Source organism: Thalia democratica, unplaced genomic scaffold (assembly GCF_965202585.1).
Source record: "Thalia democratica unplaced genomic scaffold, ktThaDemo2.hap1.1 HAP1_SCAFFOLD_341, whole genome shotgun sequence".
NCBI classification, from domain to species: domain Eukaryota; kingdom Metazoa; phylum Chordata; class Thaliacea; order Salpida; family Salpidae; genus Thalia; species Thalia democratica.
The window spans coordinates 54,324-78,508 of NW_028139423.1; the positions used below are offsets into that span (position 1 = coordinate 54,324).

Here is a 24,185-nt window from a genome sequence, read left to right on the forward strand (position 1 = left end):
TTTATAACAAAAAAAATACCTGTCAAGCTAATTTATAACATTTATAAGTATACCTTTATACCTGATAACTACAACTTACTTTAATTCCTTCTTCGTCATTGACTCTTCTGATCATTCTAATACAGGCATCTGTCATTTGGGGAAGATGTGGATGTTCGTGGCACAGATCTCTCAAAATTCTTATCACACGTTTTCTGACACTCACACCCGTATCCTATTGTATTTTAAATATAAAGACGTTTGTAATACATATACCTAGCTTCAGATGTTTAAATCAGAAATAACTCTAATTGTAAAACTTTTGCTAATCAATGTATTAAAAAAATCATCCAAATTTTAATAAGTAAAAAAAAAACTAACTAGTATGCGAGCAGTAAGCATATCGTAATAAGTATCAACAAGTTCTGGCTTCAATATAATAAATTTTCCTATCAAATCAACAGCAGCTTCTCGAACATTTGTCGAAGAATCCATCAAACTTATACGAACTCCTTTTGATATATCATCCTATAACATATAATGTACTCTAACTTATTCTCAAAAGTAAAAGTTATATTTTGACTTGTTAAAAAAACTCTGTAGCAAAATTAGAAAGAGAGCATAGTTACTACATGAAAGATACAAGATCAGTAAAAATTGAAGAAATGGGGGCACTAGATTTAACTCAAAAAATAAACTTTATTTTTTAAATACAAAAATTTAAAAGCTAAAACATCTCTGAATATAGCTTTATTAGTTTATCTATCTTATATAAAAATATATGTCTCAGAGCTCTAAATTTTTTAAGTCAAGTTATATGTAATGAACTTTTTAATATGTCCTTAAATTAATTATCAAAAATTTTAATTGTTTAAAAAACTAAGCAGCACAATTATTATCTACCATGAGAAACAACTGCTTTTACAGAATAAAAATATAAACAATAAGATAAACTTATGTAACCTTTTTCAACTTTATGTATCTTTTACAGGGCTCGTGCGCGAAACTTTTTTCATTTAGCCTGACTGGGACCAATTTAGCCTGACATTTTTTCAAAGTAAGGAAAATCTCTTTTAGAAGTCATTTTAGATATTGATGGGTCTTAATTAGTACTATCATAGTCTCCGAATTCAACTAGCTTTATCTCAAAAACATTTTGAGCTTTTAAATCTGCAAAAAGCAACTCATAGCTTAGTTACAACTCAATAAAATAAGACTAAAATGTGAAAAAGGTGATTGACCCCCCTATGCCCTTAACATAACAGATTCAGTGATAAGTTTTAAAATTAGTGTTATATTTATACTAGTGTAAAAATTTAATATACATTACTAAAGACAATTGTTCAATTTAATTAAGCACTAAGTAAAAACATTATAACCAGAAGATTTATATTAAAACAACGTGCATTGTCTTGTTTTATTAAAATTTAAAATGAAACGCTTACACGAGTATTGAAATTTAAACAAACAGCTAAGTTGTTAAACTAAACTTTAATGTTTAAACTGTATTTTTTTATGAATTTTCATAATTATGACGTATATAATCTACTCAAAACAAAACAATGAAGATTCATATTAAATTTTTAGAGATTCAACAAAAGGTTTTAATCATTTATTTTTACAAATACTGACTGATTTTGTCTTAAATAACTAAATCATTATTTAGAAATAAATTCACATCTTTCTCAATTCTTTTTAATCAAAAAGTGTGAAGCATTTGAACTGAGAAAAACTGAGATTCTCAAATTTTTAAATAAAAAAACTGATTTAGCCTGACGTTTTTCAACTTTTTTCAAAAAAACTGATTTAGCCTGACTTAGCCTGACGCGCACGAACCCTGCTTTTACTATCAAGTTAACACAAGTTTACCAGAAACTTAGCTCTAAATAGACTGACTTAATTATTTTGATAATTATTGATAATATATTAACATTTTTTAAAATCAAAACCTTTAAAACAATGAACGATTACTTTTCAACAATAGTTTACAATGTACTGGGACTGTAATATCTGAATAAATTTCAGATTTATACTTTAAAAAATCTTAGAGTTTTACAAAGTTTAACAGCAAGCAAACTATTTTCTATATGTTTTTAAACTAAGTTTAGTAAACTTTAAAACTGACTCTAGTCATTATAGCTGGATCAATAGAAACAACTTCAGCAAGACACTTCATTGCTCTAGTTCTTAATGCCCCGGATGTTTCTTGACAAACTTTTAGTATGTATGTCAGATAACTGTCAAATGACTTGCTGAAGCTTCTACTTGATGCAAGAAATCTTGTCATCTGCGTTGCATCTTCGTTGGCTACTGCCAATGCTAATTTGTCGGATCTAAATATTAATTATTATTAAACAAGATATAAAGAACTTGTTTAAAAAATTACTTTCAGTACTTTTTGTTTCAACGTTTAAAAGAAACTCCTCCTTAAATAAAAATGTAGACTGATTTTATAATATGAACTAATTTTTACTGAATAAAATATACACATTTTATAATTAATGATTTAAAAAAGTATTTCAAACTGTAAAATTTAAATATATTCAAAAATTTTTTACTTAGCTTAACAAAGAAGAGAATTTTCAATCATTTTTTTTATTTTAACAAATGTTATTATTTATTTTATTCCTATATTTATTTCTTTTAGTTATTTATTATTTTACAAATTTTACAGTAGTTTTAAACTTTTACTAAAGAATATCTTCAACAAATTAAACAATAAGCTTAAAGTGCAAAACCAAAATCACAGAAGTAGAAATATTTTAAACTATATTGATTGAACATACATTTATGATCGGTTATAAAGAACTAAATTGACAAACTACAAAAATCAATCATAACAAATACTTTAAATAAATTACTTTATGAAAAATCAAAAAAAAAAGTTCTGGAGATAAACTAATTAAAGTTTTATGTTCAAATTGTAACAAACTTTTCTTGCTGAACAGCAAATTGAGAAATGCCATCAGCAAATTTATAACTATTCCTTTCTTCTACACTCATCTGCAAAAGAGCTTGCGCTTGAGAAAGTTTTAGTAAAAAAGTTTTCTTTTTCTGACATCGAATAAGTTGTTTAGTTTCTTCATTTTCTTCTTCCGCTTTGTACGCACCAGTTTTCTTTAACTTATCCTGATGGAGCTTATGTTCAGTCGTCAGGTCGTGATGCCACTGACCAACGTAAAAGTTAAGTGCAAACTGAAAAATAAATAACCTTTTTTGTATTTGAATATTTAACAAACTAAAACAATAACTTTTTTTTAAGTTTAACTTGTTATGGATTTTTATTATGCAGTTTTTCCAAACTAATATATATTCTCATGCTATCTAAGCGCTGCCAAATTGCTAAAACTTGTACTAAAGTATAAAAATATTTTTGATCAAAGATAAGGCAATTATTATTAATCACCACATAACTTAAGTAACTGTTTTTTTTTTGAATTTGTTTTTAACAAATAAATACTTACTGCAAGAGCATCATCCGCTTTCATGTTGTTTCTTAGGTATCCAAGAACGAGGCATTGTAGCTTTTGTTTCAAAGTTTTTGCTGCTAAACCTTTTTTCTGTTTAATTTACAATGGTTCAGTTAAACAAACTAAAAACTGAAAAGAATAATAGAAAAAAAAATAGGGATTTTAGTACGTGTGAAACAAAATACTAAAACACTTATTTATAATTTTATTATTATAAAACACTAATTCTTTTTGTCTTGTCAAAAGTTTCCGTTACTGGAAAATATAAGTTTTGAATCAAAAAGAAACTATCAAAAAAACTTATATAAATTAATAAATTTTTAAAATGTAAATTTATTATTTTATTAATGCTTTTATTTTTAATAAAATAAGTTTTACTCTATATCAAAAAATTTGCATTTTATTAAAGTTTTATCGATGTCCAGCTTTATATATATAAAGCTTAAATGTGAAAATGTGTACAATTATTTCAAATATTTATAAAGTTCTAAAGTTAAAAAGTTTTAAATTTTTAGAAAGCTTATTTTTAGTTAACAAATAACTAATTTCTAAAAATTTGACACATTTTCTTATTTTTTTATCAATTTAAATTATTTTTATTTGTACAGCTCTGGCGATTTAAATCGCCAACTATTGTTAAGAATAAAATTATGGTAGGTTATAAGAAAAAAATACATATATGGTTTAAACAGTTGAACAAAGGTATCGATTCAAGTTGAAGACTCATGTATTGAAAATTACATTTATTGAAAAATTTATACAATTACTGAGTTTCACCGCGAACGGATTTTCAAACTGTGATTCTGCATGAAAAATAAAAATGACAAACCATAAAAAAATTTTTGTTAAATTTAAAAACCTAAAATAATAAATTTAAATAAAACAAGTTATGGCAAACATGTTGTATAAATAATAAATACTGCTTAACTAGGGTTTTGTACAGAAACTAAAAATAAATATGAATATTGAAAATTTTGAAAAAAAAGTTAAATCAAAATATGTTAAACGCTGTTTACTAGTTAAGTTGTTATGTTCAAGTTTAGAATTGTATCACTATTTGGTATAAAAATGGCTTAAATTTAAATAGGCTTATTTCTAAAAACTCAAGTGATTGTTAAACAGAAATGCAAGACTTTTTTAAAATTAATATTAATGTAGATAGAATTTAAATGCTAAGAAAACAGTAAAACTTATTACTATTAAAAGTACAATATAAAAGTTTTCTAGTGATCTTTACCAATAAAACTAAATCATCTAAAAGTAAACTTAATAAAAATATGTTTAAATATAGAATTAAAACATTTTAATAACGACGGTGGGTACAAAACTTATTTAGAGTACTCAATGTATTTTTAAATAGTTGATTTATAAAATGTTGTTTAAATAGTGCGGGCATTGAGTAATTATCTAATTCCATTTATTTGCTGTGCAATATGAAGTCTTTCAGGTTGAATAAGGTAAACATATTTAATATCGTTTATAATATTTTTTAGACTTTTATGCTAGATAACTATCTCTTATTTGGTGATTTTGTTAGTAATAGGTTTTACTGTTTTCTTAGTTTAAATTCTCTCTTACTTTTAACGAAAATCATACAGCTCTGTTTAATTAGTTTTTAGAAATAAGCCTCTTTCAATTTAAGCCATTTTTGTACTAATTAGTGATGCAATTCAAAACTTAACATAACAACTTAAATATTTAACATATTACAAGGCTGCCACTCGTTTTTCAAAACATTTTCCAGGTTTTCCAAATTTCTTCCAGGTTTTTAGAAGTACATATTTTTGGGTCTATTTTTAGTATAAACTTAAGTTTAAGGTAAGAAACTGTAAGGGTTGTCACTCGTTCTTTCAAAAATTTTTCCAGGTTTTTCAAATGTCTTTAGGGTTTTTAAAAGTACACATTTATAGGTCTATTTTCAGTTTAAAGTTAAGTTTAAGGTAAGAAAATGTGTTAAATAGTATAAAAATATTGAAAAGATACTGTAAAGCTACTTTTAATATGTATTTTAATAAATAAAAATTTTGATGAAGAAAAAAAAATTATATTTATATGATAGATATTTTGAGCCAAATCGAAATTTCACTACTGAGCATGTGAAAGCTGTTAAAATTTCAGGTTTTTTTTTGCCTAAATAGTCAAATTCCAGGTTTTTCCAGGTAAAGTGGCAACCCTAAAATTATAATTTATTTATAGTTTTTTTTAAAACTCCTTTATTCATATTTATTTTTAGTTTCTATACAAGAAATTCTTAATCATTATTTAGTATTTAAAATTTATACAACATTTTCCACGATATTTTTAAACTATTTTTAACTTTATAATTGAACAACAATTTTTGCATGGTTTGTCATTTTAATTTTTCATTGCAGAATCACAGTTTGAAAAACCGTTCGCGGTGAAACTTAGTAACTGTATAAATTTTCAATTAAGTTATTTCAAAAACCAAACTTCATCAAATATAATTTATACAATACCTTATACAAGTTTAAATACAATTTTTTTTTTTAAATAAACTTTTCCACTTAGTTTTTAAGTTATCGTTTATTAACCTTAATGTTAGAAGTTTGTTCCTCATTTTCTTCATCTTCTAACTCTTCTTGATTATCGACATTTTGCATGTAACTTTCCTCCAGTCTTTTCAACAACTGTTTGACTTGTAGCGTGGCATCGCCTGCTGCCGATGTGATCGCATCACGACGCAATTTTGCAGCAACAACACCCAAGTAATCAAGTGAAGCAACTCTGAGCGACATTTCTGTTTGCTTGTTGCTAAACTTTAATACCTGTTAAATTAACACGTATAAAGTTCAAGTTAAATTTTATTATTAATTATGTTTTCTGTAATTAATATTCTCAAATGTACTCTATATATACTATATAAGCTAAAAATATACTTATATAACTCTTATATATTAACTATCAAGTATTTTTTTTATGTTTAATATTTGATGTTTTTTGAATTAAATGTTTACTTAACTATGCGTACTCGCGAATTAAAAAAATAAACATTTATTAAAAACATTCTATTAATTTAAAATATAATACAACTATACACTGTACTAAATTGAAACAATAAAATTAAGCGATTAAAACGATGTTTTATATAACAATATCACTTTAAAAGTGTACCATAACTTATACTTTAAGTATACGTTGACAGGTATAATATTAATAAATCACCTATGTATAAGATCTACATTTGAAGAATTTTAACTCTTTAACTGTGATTTTTTCAAAGGAGCAAGCATTCGCATGAGCAGATAAAAAACGATAAAATTAAATTTAAAAATTAAATAAGTATATATCTAAATAAAGACACTTTGTAATCAAATTTATTTTGTTTGCACAATTCTGGTTTCTTTAAAAATATAGAGATAGCCGCTAACTTAACGAGATCAAAAGCACTATTACAATAATGAGTTATTTTAAATCTACTTGTCTCATATTTCCTAGCACAACCTCTATTATTTATTAAATGTTCTGCAACTGAAGACCTTTTAGCTGCGTTTCTTGTTGCGGTTATCTTAATTTCAGGTTCTTTTTTTTTTCAATGAATTTTAACACGCAAGCAGGTAAATGTTTATTTATCCTGGCCGTTGGGCCTAACACTTGCTAACATTTTTGTATGATATTTAGAATTCAAAATTGCTGAAGACCTGTCTTCACAGGTTGTCTACATTAGATACGATGACGATTGTTTAGTTATATCCAAACAGAAAATGAAAACGAAGCTATATTTCGAAAATTAAATTATTTACATGAAACATTTTATTTGACTAGAGAAGTGGAAGAGAACAATTAACTGCCATTTTTAGATATATTGATAACAAAAGATAGAACAAATTATCTAATGAATGTATATAGGAAAACAACATTTACTGGGCAGTACTTACACTACCAATCTTTTTGTAGTAAGAAACTAAAAGTAAAGATAATAAAATCACTATACCATAGAGCCTACAACATTTGTTCTAAAGAATTCCTTCATTTTGAGGTGGAGAATAAAATATATTTTGATAAAAAATGAATACTCACCAGAATTGATTAAGAGGGTTATAAAATCAAATGATAATAACCTAAACAAACCTAAGATATACGGACCGGAGCCGTTCCTAGCAGCTTTGAAATTACCATATATTGGAGAAACATCACGTATATTTGAAAATAAAGTAAAATATTTAACAAAAACAACTTACAATCAAGTAGTTCAAGAATTATATTTCTCTTAATACCTTTATTAAAAGTGCAGTTGTAAGATCCGATACCAGACCTAAACAATAGTTGTGTAATATAGAAAATTTAATTGCTTCTGCGAAAGAAGCTATATTGGTCAAAATTCGAGGCATTTCAAAACAAGGATAAAGGAACATTTACCTGCTTGCGTATTGAACAAGAATCTGAAATAAATAAGACAACAGCAACCAAAAACGCAGCTAAAAGACATTCAGTAGCAGAACATTTAATAAATAATAGAGGTTGTGCTAGGAAATATGAGATATTTAGATTTAAAATAATTCATCTTTGTAATAGTGCTTTTGATCTCGTTAAGTTAGAGGCTATCTCTATATTTTTTAAGAAACATGAACTGTGAAAACAAAATGAATTTGATTACAAAGTGTCTTTATTTAGTTAAATTTTTCACTTTGTTTCCGTTAATAGTATTTTAGTTTAACTAACTATATATATTTTGTTATTAAAAGCAAATCCTACTACAGACGAAAACGTACAAAAACATCTAAATCATTCATTACATTATTAACGACGATAACAGTGCATATCAAAATAAAAACTAGTATTAAACTGTTTATTACTAACAAGTAGCCTTCCTAATACCGTTAACAACATTTCAGAAGCGGGCCATTCTGGCTTGTTAACGGTATTTAATAAATCATGAAGAAAGTTTTCAAACAACGGTCGAAAGTCTGTATCATCACTTTTGCTAGTACACCTATAAGTATAGTATGTATCTATTTAAAATTCATTTAAATTCTATTTCAAAACCTCATCTATGAATGAAAAGAGATATAAAATGATAAAATGGATAGAATAAGATTGTTTAAATTTAAAAATTACAACCATAGATATAAATACTTTTTATAAAAAAAATTGAAAAAACATAAAAGTACTAGCTACTTTTTAAGGAAGGATCCAAGAAATGTCTGTGCTGTATGTCTTGCTTGGTCATAACTGCTTACCATTTTTATCTCATTTGCCTGAAATAATGGTACTTGTATGAAAATAATAAACTAGCTGCAGTAGCAAGAAAAATACTTTGAGACTATTTTGTTTAGAAATTAAAAACAATTTAAAAAAATTAACTACATCAAAAATTTGGTTGCTTAAAAAACTAACAGTTTCCATTTCTGTGAAAATTTCAGTATTATCAGAATTGTACACATCGTCTATCAAATGCTTTTTAATCGGCTGTGGTAATTTAATGATTGATTGTATCATGTGCAAAATGAGAGCTGTAATCATTTGAATATATTGTAGATTACTTGCTTCTTTAGATTTTAGTTTTGAAGAAACATGCTCCTCTTCGTCATCTGAAGAGTTAACAGCTTCTTCTGCATGCGTCAGCCTATATTGATAAAAACAATATTAACCAAAATCTATTTTTACATAAAAATACATATAAGTATAAATATTTGGTTCAGTAAAATATCAATACTTAATTATTTAAGTACTTGAAACTACGAAGATTTCGCTTGCTAGTTGGCAAGCGTGACATGGATTGAAAAATTTCGTCCATGATGTGCTTACGATGCTTTTCATACTTAGAGAACAGGCATGTAGTAAGTCTGATAGCTGATAATTGAATTTCTTTAATATTTTCAACAAAAAACGTTGACACACCAACAGGTGCAATCTGTGTAAATTAAACTTCGTTAAACAACTTTTTTGTAAGCACGTAATAGTAAAATGTAGTTTGTTTTAACTTAAACAACCTGATTAAACTTCATCAACTTATCGGCTAGAAGACATATATTAAAAAAAATTTAAATAATAAACGATACTTAATAAAATAATAATAGGTATTTCAAAATACGTTAAAAATAATCATTTTTTAAACATAATTCATATAAAATCTAGAAAACTATAAAAAATTAAGGTACTTTTATAACAGTATCATCAGTTAGTGGTTGTAAATTAACAAGCTCAGTCCAGTTTTCAATAAGTTGATTTAATTTGTTGTACAATGAAAGAATCCGTCTGTTTTTAGTTCCTTTATAATGAGCACGCCTCATTCTTCCACTAGAATGCGTCATTTCTGTTTTCAGAAGAAAATTATAAACTTAACACAACCTAAAATTTTTCTCTAACAGACTTTACCTTTTTTTTTACTCAGAGGAGATTTATACACAGGGTCATACTCAGGGTATACAGTATTGTTTAATTGGTTTCGCATAAACTGAGCCAATCTTTCCATGACTTCGTCAATGTAAACCGACTTGCTCATGTTTGGTGCCGTCATAATGTTCATAGCAATCAGTGAAGCTTCAGTAGAACAATGAACCATTTCGATTTTGCTCATTTTTTTATCGTTTTCATTACGATTCTAAAATTAAAAAATGTTTCCTACTGGTACTACTAATATACAATTTTACAGACAATGTTATATATTTTTATGTTATAATTTTTTTCATTAATGACAAAACGTTATATTAATAAGTTTAGCATAAATATAACTAAAAATAATACAAAAATTATTGAACTATTACTAAATGTTTTTGAAAAACTTCTTCCAGGTTTTTAAAATTACACGATTTAGGGTCTATTTTTAATTCAAGTTTAAGGTAAAAAACGGTGTTAAATAGTATAACGACATTGAAAAAATATCTTTAAGCTTTTTTCAATGTGATTTTTAATAAAACAATTTTTTTATGATCACAAATTTTTTTTATTTATATGATAAGTTTTTTGAGTCAAATCGAAATTTTACTACTTAACATGTGAAAATTGTTAAAATTCAAGGTTTTTCCAGGTTTTTTTTGCCTAAATTGTCAAATACCAGGTTTCTAGGTGAAGTGGCAACCCTGCTAACAATAAAAAAGAAACCTCAAATAAAAATTTGTCATAAAATAAAAAACAACTTTAGGTAAAAATTATATAAGTGTCCGCAAATATACTATGAAATAGTTTATCTACAAATACAAAATGTTCATTCTATAAGTAATAACAATATGCGAAACAAGAATAAAATGATAAACTATTTTAGTTCTTTATACTTCTATTGTTTAACGAAAAAACATTACCTCTAATAAGGGTTTCACCTTTATTCCTGCCCTTATTACGGGTATAAGGTATGTTAGTAGTTTAACTGCTTTTTTTCTTGGAATCTGTTTGAAAAATATTTAGCATATTTTATAACAAAAATTAAAATTAAAATTTCATAATCCAACCGGAGAATAAAAATAAAATTATAAGTAAAAAATTAGCTGGTTAAACACAAAAAGTAAATATATTACCAAAATAAAATCATAAATCAACAACGTACCAATATTGAATCAATAAAATGATTTTAATAATGTTCAATTAATTAAAATAAATTTTGTTAAAATTTAATGTTTAGGAATTAAAGAACTGTAGAATTATACTTATAGTTATTTTTTTAATTGATAAGTTTATGAAATAACTACTGTCAATTGTTTAATACAAAATCTTTTCTAACAATTGTTTTTTTTTTTTTTTACAAAATAGTTTAAAACTTATTTTAGCTACAGTTTTAAGACATTTTTTTAATTACTTAAGTCTCTTATTGCTAAAATACTTTGTATTGGATAAAAACCTGGTTTAAGGTTCCTTTATCTTTCAACTTTGATGTTTCTTCATTAAGCTCTTCTAGTTTTTGTTTAGAAATTAATTTATATGGGCGAATACTGTACTCTTTATTTTCATCATTTGACATGATTTCATTAAGCAGTCCTGCATCTAACGCATCAATTTTGTCAAATATTCTACTAATTAACGATAAAACTTTATTGTGTGGTCCAGCCTCCTCTGAAATTACAAAACTTACAAGTTATCATGGTAGTATAGTTTCTCAAATATTTATTTCATACACTTGGGAACAAAAGTTTAAATATGTAACACCAAAATAAAATTTTAGACAGGCAAGCTGTCAGAAATGCAAACCAGATTGTTGAAATCGAGATTCAACTTGATTTCTTCTCTCGTTTTTTCTTTCTTCCATAATTCGACGATCTTTTCTACGCTTCCTCATTTCTTCTTTCCGTTTTTCATTTTCTGACTCATTAGCACTCTCTTCGCTTTCTAATTGAATCAAACCGGGAATTTTCTTACGTTTTTTTGCAGCAACTGTTTATTTGTAATAACAAACCTCAAAAAAAACGTCACTAAAATTTAATTACTTGTTGAGTTAAATTAAATTACTTGTCAATATTCACAACTCCAATGTTTCAGATTTCTTTAATGTCAATTAAAGTAGGTTGTATAAAAAATGTTACGTACAACTTTAACTAAAGTTCTTAAAACATAGACAAATTTATTTGAACAAGCGTAAAAAAGATTTTTACGAATCATAAAAGTATATAGAAAAAAAAATAGATAATGGTGTAAAACGATCAAAGTCATAATTACAATCTTTAAACTTCGGTGAAAATAATTTTAATTTATTAAATTTTAATAAACAATGAAGCTAACTTTTACAATCATCGCCAGATTTAAGTTCACGTTTTCTGTTCTTAATTCGGTCTTCTACTCGTTTATAAGCTTCAAAACCTTTACTGTTTTCATCGTTATTAAATTTTGTATGATCATTATGTGAGATTGACGCTTGATATGGCTTAGGTGCTGGTTTTCTATCACGAAATCTCCGCCCTGAAAATTATAAATAATTTTACTAGAATATCACGAAAATTTAAAAATATAACTAAAACTTTATAACTAATATTTTTTGTAGACAATTTTTTTGATTTAGAACTAGAATACAAACAATTAGAATTTTGTGTTGAGTTGAAATAAGGATGAAAAAACACTTAAGACATATACCGTTTATGTATTTATCCTAGCAGATTTATATTAAAATGCTTATAGTAGTAAATTGCTACAAACTTGTCTAGCTACGGTTTTGCCAAAAGTTTTTGTAAATTACTATCAGGTATTCTGAATTTTTTCCAGGTTTTTAAAAAGAAAGTTTTTTGGTCAATTTCAGGAAAAATTAAATTTAAGTTAAAAAAAATGTCTTCAACAGTATACCAACATTGAAAAGATACTTAAAAAAATGTTTAGCTTTTGAGATTAAGTCTTAATTGAGGAAACTTTGTACTTAAATACATTTTTTTCAAATCGTCTTTTGGCTGAAAGTTTATAATTTCACAAAAAGTTAATCTATTTTTTGTTTTTGAGCTAGATACTTCTGTATTCATCAAACATACTTTGAATAATTTTAGAAAGGTTACAAACTTATTTTTTAAGTATCAAAAAAAAAAAAAACTTTGTGACAATTAGCGTAAAAAAAACCGTTGATTTTGAAAAAATAAGTGTTTATTAAAATCAAAATAACTTAAAAATAAAGTATTAAAAAAAATATTTTAAACTAAGTAAGTTTGTAAAGATTTGTTAATAACTGTAGTTCTAGTTGGCACATTATATACGGAACCTAATAAATTAACCAAATTTGATCACAAAAACTACTTGAAATTTTGTTAAACTGTGAAAAATGTTTTGTAAGTGATATAAAATTTTTCAAAATAAGTCCTAACGTTAAAAATTAAGTAAGAACTTATTTTATCAAAACAACAATTATACAACAAAATTACAAGTAAAAATTTTTTATAAAGTTCAAAAACTTAAGAATTTTAAAATAGTGTTCAAACTTCATGATAACCTATGATTTTTGTTCAGGTTTCTAGGATATCTAATGATTTTTATTAATACTAAGTTTCATGGGTTTTCACTTTAGTTTTTTACTTTACTATTTTTAACGATAGTCCAGAATTCTATGATATTTGGTTACACTGATCAAAATTGAATCTACTAAAAGACACACATATCTTAGTTATCTTCAACAACAAATTAAGTATTCATAAAATGGATACAAAAAAATAGACTGTATTCAATAAGCAAGTACAGTAACCTCTCGCATCTTTACGCACTCAGGACGTTACGCACTCTCGTTTAGTTACGCATTTTAGAATTCTAAAAAAATTCAAAAAATAAAAACAATATTTTTTTTAATGTTTCACAAATTAGGTTTATTGTATATATTTTTTTAAATATGTTTTTAAATGCTAACTCACCTATATAAAACTCACCACTAACCTCACATATATATTTAATAACATGCAAGACAAGTTTATCCTTATGTGGGCAAAGGTCAAATTAAAAAAAGTTGTAGTAACATAAACAATTTTTATTAAACATTTTTCTTATTTTTATATATTTTTGTTCAAAAGAAGCACTACAGCACCAAATGCATATTTTTGTAAAAGGCTATAGAAACAAATTTTAATATAGACACCACACCATTTCTTAATTGTAAACAAATGCTTAATTTACTAAAAATATATAACAGAATACATTTAATTTTCTCTAAATTTATTTAAGTACTTTCGTAGTAAGACTCATCAGAAATAGTTTCTTACTGAACTGGAATGAATACAAATTGAAATAAAATCATACTGAAGTTTAAAGTTTTAAGATATAAAATGACGTAATAATCAAATGTTAAAAATTAAATAAGTGCTAATGCTAAACACATTTGGTATACTAATAAAACTCGTTAGAATTAAAACAATCTAAATAAACAAGCGATAAAAATTTAAATTAAAACTATGCTTAAAAATAAAATTTAACAAGATTTGATTATTACGTCATTTTATATCTTAAAACTTTAAACTTCAGTATGATTTTATTTCAATTTGTATTCATTCCAATTCAGTAAGAAACTATTTCTGATGAGTCTTACTACGAAAGTACTTAAATAAATTTAGAGAAAATGAGATGTATTCTGTTATATATTTTTAGTAAGTTATGCACCGGAAAAAAGCTGTTCAAATGCTTAAATATAAATTGAATTTGCTAAGTAGAATAGAATATAAGTGTTTAGTATCAAATTATTCACATATAAATAAAGATATAGATAAAATCTACTTATTATTAAAATCTGTAAAACTTTTCTATTAGTATTATTATTTTATATTAATTCAAATCCTTCTTTTAATATATGTATAGTTTTATCTTTTTTATTAATTTATATACAAAGTAAACAAATTGTTTAAGTCCCCAGTCTGCTTTTAAATAGAAGCAATATCAAAAACTAGCCATTATAATAAATATATTTGGTACCTCTCGTATCTTTACGATCTCTTGTATCTTTACGCATTTTTTCTGTGGACACAATGTGCGTAACTAAGCAAGAGGTTACTGTAGCTTGTTAATATACTTTATTATGTCTTAACTAGGTATAACCGTTTGTAATAATTTTCACTTATATGAAAACATCAACTAAATTGCTGCATTACCAACTTAAATGGATAATCATTGAAACTAATCTTAACCAAACAAAGTTAGAGAGAAGTTTTTAAAGATTTTTCAAAAAAGAATTTCAACTTTTTTCTCACTAAGTTTAGAACAAATTTAATTTAAAAGGAAATACAAATTACAAAATTTTGTAATTAATGAGTTTTAATGTCAGATTTCATACTAAAACAGTTGCTTTTACTTTCAAATATACCTTGTTTGTCTAGATAAAGATTTAACGTCGAAATACATTAAGTCTGACAAAAAATAAACAAGAAGATATAACTGTAACTACTATTAATAAATTTATGAACTGATAGTGTACGTTTTAAGTTTTTTTTTTTGAGTATATTTTATTTGATCGTGAAAACACAGTTCAAAAGTTTTAAAACAAAACAAACCTTTTATTTCAGCAAGAGGATTTATTACAACAGCTTCATAGAACTTGCTATTATTTGGCCATTTTGCTTTTAATTTTGTACCTGGAACAAGTTCATCAAAACTTTTAACAGCTTTTTCATCTGTATACAACAAGTCTCTTAAACTGTAGATATTTAGTTCCTCTTTATCAGCTTCAAACCTCACTCGAACTTCTAAAGTATTAATGAAATAAGCAAAAGCAGAAAACTCAAACAGCTTCATTCTTCGTTTACATAATTATAAAAATACATATAAATCAAATTACTAGCCAAATACAAAAAAAAAGTTCGCATAATTTTACATAATACTGTAAAAACTAAACTTGATGAGATAAAATCATTTTAAAACCTATCAATTTAGTCTAAATAGCTAAAAACGAAATATTAAAAGAGTTTTACAAAATTTTACATTTAGATATAGTATACTAAAATTTAACAGCTCTTTATTAGTGCATACATAAACCTTTTTCTTACATAGCTTTATTTATCATTTGAAGTAATGTATCAAAATTCCTCTATTTAAAACAAAATAAACAATCATCATATCATAAAACTAAAAAAAAATTATCAATTTTTTAACAAAGTCAAAAAAACGTATTTCACTTATCTAATATGTTATATAATCTAACACATATCTCAACTAAGTAAAACTAACAATGTAAATATACTTCTTATTTTTGACAAACTAATATTTAAAAACTGATTCTAAAAACAAAACTACTTAAATGCAAATGTTTTAAGTAATCAAAAACAAAATGGTTAATGTACACTTTACGTCGCACATTTAAAAAACGAATTATAAAAAATTACTTTTTATATATGTATTTGAATAAAATTGCAATGTTGAAGGACTCAACTTCTTTAACACTATTCGTATTTTTACTTTTGGCTCATCTGACATTTCTTAATAACTTTGAGTTTTTTGAAACATTTAAAATAATAATTTATACAATCCTGCAAAATTTTGCAGTTTTTTTATGAAGTGTAGTTTAAAGTATCAGATTTTGAAAAAACAACTTAATTAATAATAAAAATAAAGGATAAAAATCCAGTTTATAGTTCTTAAAACACTTTTCAGTTGTATCTTTTCATGTGAAATATACATTTTTAAACATAACTTAAAACTAAAAAAAACTAAGATGAAAAAATAAAAAAAACAACAAACAATTTTAATAGGCATTCCAAACATAAAACCATGCTAATTCTAAAAACTACTTTTGAAATTTAAAGCAAGGGTTTCCTAAAATACTTTTTAAAAACACCCCCTAAACAAAAAATTTAAAAATAACTACCCCCCTCCTACATTTATTAGATAACTTAGCTAGTTATTAACCCATTAGCTTTTTTGCCCACTTTAGGAAACCCTGTATTAAACTAATATAAAATATAACACAACTAAACACAAAAGTTAACAAAATATTTTAAACCACAAAACAATTCAGTTTATTAAATGCTTTCTAGTTCTTTTTCGTAATCTAAAAGACAATTTAAATTTTGCTATAACTCATAACAAAACTCGAAAAAACAAATTTTTGTAAACTGGCTAAAAGTTTAAAAAACGGATAGGAAATTTTAAATTAAAATATAATAATAATAATAACTTTTTTCTTACAATAGCTTACAAGCCACAATTTTTAACTAAAGAAATTATATACTTAATATAAATTTATTTAAATATTAGTTAATATAATTTTATTTAGCAAAAACTTATATAACAATTTACACTTTGAAAGTTTTATATTAATAAAAAATTTCTATTTTTTTGTGAATATATTGAAGAAAATAAATAAATTTATGATCTATTATAGAGAAATTTTGATTTAAAAACGTCAAGGAAAAAATGTAATAATTCAGAATTAAGACTCTAAAGGTAATGTTATTTTAAGGGCATAGGGGGGTAAACACCCTGTTTTGGTTTTTGATCTTATTTCATTTAGTTTTTGCTAAGCTACAAGATGCTTTTTACAGATTTAAAAAGTTCAAAAAGTTTTTGAGATATAGCCGGTCAAAGTCGGAGGCAACAATAGGTTCCTTATGAAAGGCGCAAACTAAAACGGCAAAAATAGACTATTTCACGAAAAATCTATCTTCTACGTTTTTTGAGATTACTACCTCAAATTTTCAGGAAATGTTCCTTGCAATATTTAAAAAGACCTATCAGAACATAATTTTAAAAGTCAAAAAACAAAAATTTTATAACAAAAAAACTAAAAAAAAATGTTTTTTTAGTTTATTTTATATATAAAATATTTGTTTTTAACTTTTTAAAAATTCTTATTGACAAAATTTTCTAAATGCTGCAAGGAACATTTCCTGAAAATTTGAGGTAGTTAGAATTTTTTTTCATTTAGCCTGACTGGGACCAATTTAGCCTGACATTTTTTCAAAGTAAGGAAAATCTCTTTTAGAAGTCATTTTAGATATTGATGGGTCTTAATTAGTGATGTACCGGACCCGGACTTTTTTTCAAATTAGAATCCGGCCGGAACCGGATCCGGACTTTTTTTTTCAAATTAGAATCTGGCCGGAACCGGATCCGGACTTTTTTTTTCAAATTAGAGTCCGGCCGGAACCGGATCCGGACTTTTATTTACAATTAAAAATCTGAAATCAAGTTCTTGAACAAAATTCACTAGAAAATAACAAAATATTGAAAACTGGATCAGCTCAAACTCATTCAAAATCTAAAAGAAAACTAGCCTGAGTTTTTATAAAAAACTAAACTAGCATGAGGCAGTTAAAATTCCCAAAAATTTTCAAATTAGCAGGGTTGCCACTGTTCAAGTCATTAAAACTAGCTAGAGTGAGTATAAACAAGCCTGAGTCAGAATGAGGTTTTTAAAAACTGAAACAAATACTTTAATCTAATAATCAGAAGAACAGCTAGCAAAGGTTGACAATTTGGTAGTAAAGTTGTGGACTGATTGTGGTACACTTAACTTATTAGTACTACCCATCATGATTAAATCCTGACTTATTTAATTAATATCTAACAAATACTAAATTCTAACTGAGACTACTTTCTATAATCAGACACGATAGTTTTGAGTGATGAATCTTTTATATAAAATACAACAAGAAATACTAGCATATACAAAATTATTAATTACTTTGGTAACACTTTAAAAACTGGAAGCTATTTAAATCTATATCAAAAGACTTAAAACAAAAAACTAAAAATTAAATAAAACTTTTAGTAAACAAGAAACTGTAAAACTTTTAATAAACTATTAAACTATAAACCTGGGTTAAATATTTAAACAATTAAACACCTGTTGAAATATTCACTTTTAAAACAAAACACTACTTACAATACGCATTCACAAAAACGTTCAAGATATTTTGTTGCTTCAAGCTACACACCAAACTAACTAACTGCTTACATATAAACTGCCTGTCATGTTCTGATGTTTTGTTGCATCAGTATTTAGTTTGAAACATTTCGTCATATGATTCTCATTGACTTGCACATTCAAACGTATTAACTCTAAATATTCTCTGAGCTCAACTTTAAACAATAAATAATGCAATTATTCATTCCAAAGTTTTCAATTTTACAACATATGTAAAGAGTTGCATTTCATAAAATGTTTATTTCATAGTTTAAATGTAAACAAATGTAAATTAGTCACGTGTACAAAATGAGCCAATCACGGTAGGTGTTTAATTTTAACTAACAAAAATGACTCTTATTAATTTACACAGGGTTTGTTTTTGAAAAAATACTTTTCAGTATGCTCTTTTTTACTAACTAGATCCGGGTCCGGCCGGATCTCTGTTAGGATCCGGCCGGACCCGGACTTTTTTTTCAAATTAGAATCCGGCCAGAACCAGACCCGGACTTTTTTTTCAAATTAGAATCCGGCCGGAACCAGATCCGGACTTTTTTTTCAATTTAGAATCCGGCCGGATCCGGATATCAGACAAAAGTGGCAATATCCGGCCGGACCCGGATAGTGAGTCCGGTACATCACTAGTCTTAATTAGTACTATCATAGTCTCCGAATTCAACTAGCTTTATCTCAAAAACATTTTGAGCTTTTAAATCTGCAAAAAGCAACTCATAGCTTAGTTACAACTCAATAAAATAAGACTAAATTGTGAAAAAGGTGATTGACCCCCCTATGCCCTTAACATAACAGATTCAGTGATAAGTTTTAAAATTAGTGTTATATCTATACTAGTGTAAAAATTTAATATACATTACTAAAGACAATTGTTCAATTTAATTAAGCACTAAGTAAAAACATTATAACCAGAAGATTTATATTAAAACAACGTGCATTGTCTTGTTTTATTAAAATTTAAAATGAAACGCTTACACGAGTATTGAAATTCAAACAAACAGCTAAGTTGTTGAACTAAACTTTAATGTTTAAACTGTATTTTTTTATGAATTTTCATAATTATGACGTATATAATCTACTCAAAACAATGAAGATTCATAATAAATTTTTAGAGATTCAACAAAAGGTTTTAAGCATTTATTTTTACAAATACTGACTGATTTTGTCTTAAATAACTAAATCATTATTTAGAAATAAATTCACATCTTTCTCAATTCTTTTTAATCAAAAAGTGTGAAGCATTTGAACTGAGAAAAACTGAGATTCTCAAATTTTTAAATAAAAAAACTGATTTAGCCTGACGTTTTTCAACTTTTTTCAAAAAAACTGATTTAGCCTGACTTAGCCTGATTTAGCCTGACGCGCACGAAACCTGCTAACAACAAACACTGAACTTTAAACTTTACAAACATTTTTTTGAGGTGCATAAAGTAAAATAAGTCATTGACCGTTTATAAGCATAATCTAAATAAGAAATTTACGAAAGTTCGAGAGTTTTTGAGCTCTAATTTTAGCAAACTTTAGATAAATTGAACTTAATATAAAAAGGAACAATTTTGTCCGCTAGATGGCATCAACAGTCACAGTTTTGTTCGGATATGGCAAATATTTTGATTTAAAAATAATAATTAATTTTTGGCTTTCAAACTTCAATCACCAAGCTAAAAAACGTAATTTCTAGAGATTTATAGGGTTTTTCACTTACTTTTCAATATTTTCTAGGGATTAATAGATTTTTCAGAATATTGCAAACTTATAGGGATTTGCAGGGAATTATAGGGAAGTGGGAACCCTGTAAGCTTCACATAATTTTTAATAAGCAAACCTGACTAAGTCTATGCTAAACGTATTAAGTGCATCTTTAGTATAAGTGTATGAAGAGAATATTTACTTTACTTTTATTGCATTTAATAATGGATAAAAAACCATTAATTTTTTTCAAGTAAGAAAAGACTTAACATTAAAATACATTCTATGAAATCTATAAATGGTTTATATTTATTACAAAACACTTTACTGCATCTAATCTAAGATGTAAGATAGAAATTAAGGTCATGTAATTTAATTAAAAACTTGTTAATACTTTTGCTGTACGTACTTATATCATTAAAAAGTGCTTAACATATTACATAATTTATTAGAAAATTTTAATTTACTTATTTTATTTGCAGTAAAACATGATTGGTATATAAAAAAGTAATATACAAATTAATAGGTTCAAAATTATATTCAATATTTTTTTTTACTTCCTTACTTGAGTAAATAAGCAAGCTCTTTCTTTAAAAACTACAGCTGCAAGGGTATACAAACCAGTCAAATTAAAATCTTATTCTATATTTTATTTCAAAAAAACAAAAAAATTAATGGATGAGTAGTATAAATTTGTTACTCCAAAAAACTGAGCACAGTAAATTATTAAAGAAAAATTATATACAGGATAAATTATTATGAAAATAAAAAATTCTAAATGTACTGTTTCTATCGTTTATTGTCTTTAATAATATTAACTCATGGTTGCCACTGGAAATATCGAAAATAAAACTCCTGAACATGAAACAAATTTTCCGGCTTTAAAAGAATTATATATTGTAAAGACTATCTACTAGGGCGCACTTTTTTAGACGCTAGTAGTCATTTTTATAAATCATAAAACAGGTAATTACATCGTCTGGCCATTTTAGACCTCAATGGTTTGAACTATTGTACCATACTCTATTTTGTCTTACTTTGTTTAAAGTTACTTAGGTGTATCTTTTATGTAAATTTTTGTTTACTTTTAACTTATAAAAATAATTTGTAAAAAACAGTTTTTGACATTTTATAAACATAGTGTAAAGGATTTGGAATTAAAAGTGAACTGTATTATCTCAAATTTAAAGTATGGATAGTGTTTGTATTAGGTTCAGTAGCAGTGTTTTAATAAACCATTATTATAGGTTAGGTGTTCTAGATCTATAAAACCTTATTAATATATTATTTTATTAGTCTTATTAAAAAAAGTATAATTAATTTCAGCACATTATAAGAAACATTACAGTATCTTTTTCTAATTTATTTTAGTACCTTAAGTTTAATTCTAACCTAAAAGTGGAAAATAGACAAGAAAGCTTGTACTTTCAAAAACCTAGAAGAAAATCGGAAACATGGAAGAAATTTATAAAAAACCGGTGACCACCCTGAACTCGTGTTTAAAATCTAAAATTCTAAAATAGCTAAGCTATCTAAAGAGCAAAAAAGATTGTTAAACCATAAGTAATTACTAATGCTAAATTAAGAAAGTAATAAATAGATACAAGGTTCCCACTAAAATTTCAAAGTAAAAATGTATAGGAAAATCCACAAAACATAGCAAATTTATAGGGAAATTGTCAAAAAAAAAAACGATGAACGTTAAACATTACTAGCATATTTTTAAGGTACATGAAGTAAAATATGTCATTAACCGTTTATAAGCACAGCCTTAATAAAAAATTTACGAACGTTCGAGGGGTTTTGATCTCTAATTTTATTTAAATAAGCAAATTTTAAATAAACTGTATTTAATATATAAAAGAAAACCATTAGAGATTTTGAACTAAAATAAATAATAATAAAAATATATAAATACGGGCTTTTTCACAACGCGGTGTCACTGTTATGGATTTCAAATTTAAATCACCAACCAAAAAATGTAATTTCTGGAGATTTTCACATATTTTTAAAAATTTTCTAGGGATTTATAGGGATTTTTCAGAATATTGCAAATTTATAGGGAAGTGGGAACCCTGAATTCACATTGGCTGTAAGGCGAATACACCTATAATACATTCCTGATATTTTCATTAACAACATCCAAATTTTTGACTAAGTGACAACCATGTAAACTTCATAAAAATTTATTAAGAACTAGTAATAATAAAAAAACAATTAAAACTAATCTTTAAATATTATCACTCACGATTTTTTTGTGCACAGTTAAAAGTGTGTGCACATTTTAGGAAACACTGTTATAAATGATTGAAATTATTTCAAATTTAGATATAATCGGTTCTTAAAATATAAACATGTAATACTTTTTATTTTACAATTTATATAACTAAGCAGCTAAACTTATAATGTTAAAAATCAAAAATTTTATAACTTAAAACTATGAAACTTAGCAAAAAACAGGATAATTTATTATAAAACTAGTATTATAATTTTCTTTTAAATGTTTATCTATCACGGCAAATAATTACCTTTGTTGCTCTTGTTATTGGTGAAGGAATGTGATGTAGTGGTATGTTGGTGATGCACACTTTTTAGCTTATTTGCTCGATTTTGATTCTAAAGTGAAAACAATTTTTTGATGTTTTTAAATGCTTCCAAAACTTAAATAAATCAAAATTATAAATCAAAACAACTATTTAGTAAAATTTCTACTCAACTGAAGTATCTGTATGATTTTTATGGTCACATGATAATACAAAATCTATATAACAAATAACAGGACACACAGTTCAACAAACTAAATATATTTAGAGCAATTTTCATCAGTAGAATACAAAGCTTTTCATGTTTCTATTTTACTATTTTTTTTCTTTCGAAATACTTTGTATTTTATAAGGCATGTTATTGTTATTGTATTAATGTGTAGTTTTACTAAAAGTTAATAATTTGTAAATTATTTTAATTAGTTTTAATTGTTGCTTATTGCTTTTTTTCTTTTATTACTCTTTTGATTAATTGGTTACTATATTAGTTTTAAAACCTTATCTCATGTTAGCTTTGCATTCTACTGATCAGATCTGCTCAAAATAATTCTAGTTTAATGAATTCTTTTTCCTGTTTTTCTTAAAGCTACTAGTCAGTAAGGTTTCAATAAGTTAAATTCTGGCAATTAAGATTATTTTATACTTTTAGGGGCCAAATCTTAAAAAGTGGAATGGTATACCAGTTTCAGTGCTGTTCCATTTAGTTGAACATCAAATATTATAAAATCAGTCAACCGAAAGCAAGTTGATCTGAAGAAAGTTTACATTTTTAAGATATAGTTATATAAACCAGTCACAGTGTGATTGCAGTGATATTCTAGACAAGAACTTTAAGATGTTGTTCCAGAACTGAACTTACTTGTTATTATATAGTTTATTATAAAGTTCTTTTTTACACAATATGTTTTCCTTTTTTTTTTAATTTTAATTCCAACTAGTTAATTTCTAATTTAATTATATATTCTTATAGTATATTCCTGTCAGATTTTAATTCTTGTGAAAAAGTTTTGACCGCATTTAATGTATTTTCTAAAGTAATATGTTATTTATTTTTTTATGTTTGATATGTTTTTTAATATAAAATAACCACCAAAAGCCAAACCTAGTTTTTATAAGTGGTATAGAGTACATTTATCTTGAAGTATCATTTATTTTTTTAGTTAAGTTTTAGTATAATTATGGTTTTTAGTGTGGTTGTACACTACACCATAACCCTACAAAGTGATTAATATTTTAAATAAAAAAAAAATC

General features: G+C 25.4%; 1 protein-coding gene across 1 annotated transcript in view; it reads right to left on the reverse strand.

Annotated features, from left to right (window-relative positions):
• LOC145846202 (nipped-B-like protein) overlaps positions 1-23,007 on the reverse strand; it is a gene marked incomplete at its 5' end in the record, with an annotated part of 34,660 nt that extends 11,653 nt beyond the window's left edge. Inside the window, 18 exons of the mRNA XM_082953115.1 lie at positions 80-214; positions 361-507; positions 2,105-2,312; positions 2,912-3,174; positions 3,444-3,539; positions 6,002-6,235; positions 8,268-8,400; positions 8,586-8,665; positions 8,805-9,033; positions 9,140-9,321; positions 9,569-9,723; positions 9,786-10,011; positions 10,709-10,792; positions 11,242-11,453; positions 11,589-11,771; positions 12,117-12,293; positions 15,338-15,529; positions 22,920-23,007. Coding sequence (XP_082809241.1) covers positions 80-214; positions 361-507; positions 2,105-2,312; positions 2,912-3,174; positions 3,444-3,539; positions 6,002-6,235; positions 8,268-8,400; positions 8,586-8,665; positions 8,805-9,033; positions 9,140-9,321; positions 9,569-9,723; positions 9,786-10,011; positions 10,709-10,792; positions 11,242-11,453; positions 11,589-11,771; positions 12,117-12,293; positions 15,338-15,529; positions 22,920-23,007 — 3,024 coding nt within the window. The remainder of the gene's footprint in view (positions 1-79; positions 215-360; positions 508-2,104; positions 2,313-2,911; positions 3,175-3,443; positions 3,540-6,001; positions 6,236-8,267; positions 8,401-8,585; positions 8,666-8,804; positions 9,034-9,139; positions 9,322-9,568; positions 9,724-9,785; positions 10,012-10,708; positions 10,793-11,241; positions 11,454-11,588; positions 11,772-12,116; positions 12,294-15,337; positions 15,530-22,919) is intronic.
• Positions 23,008-24,185: the final 1,178 nt, after the last annotated feature.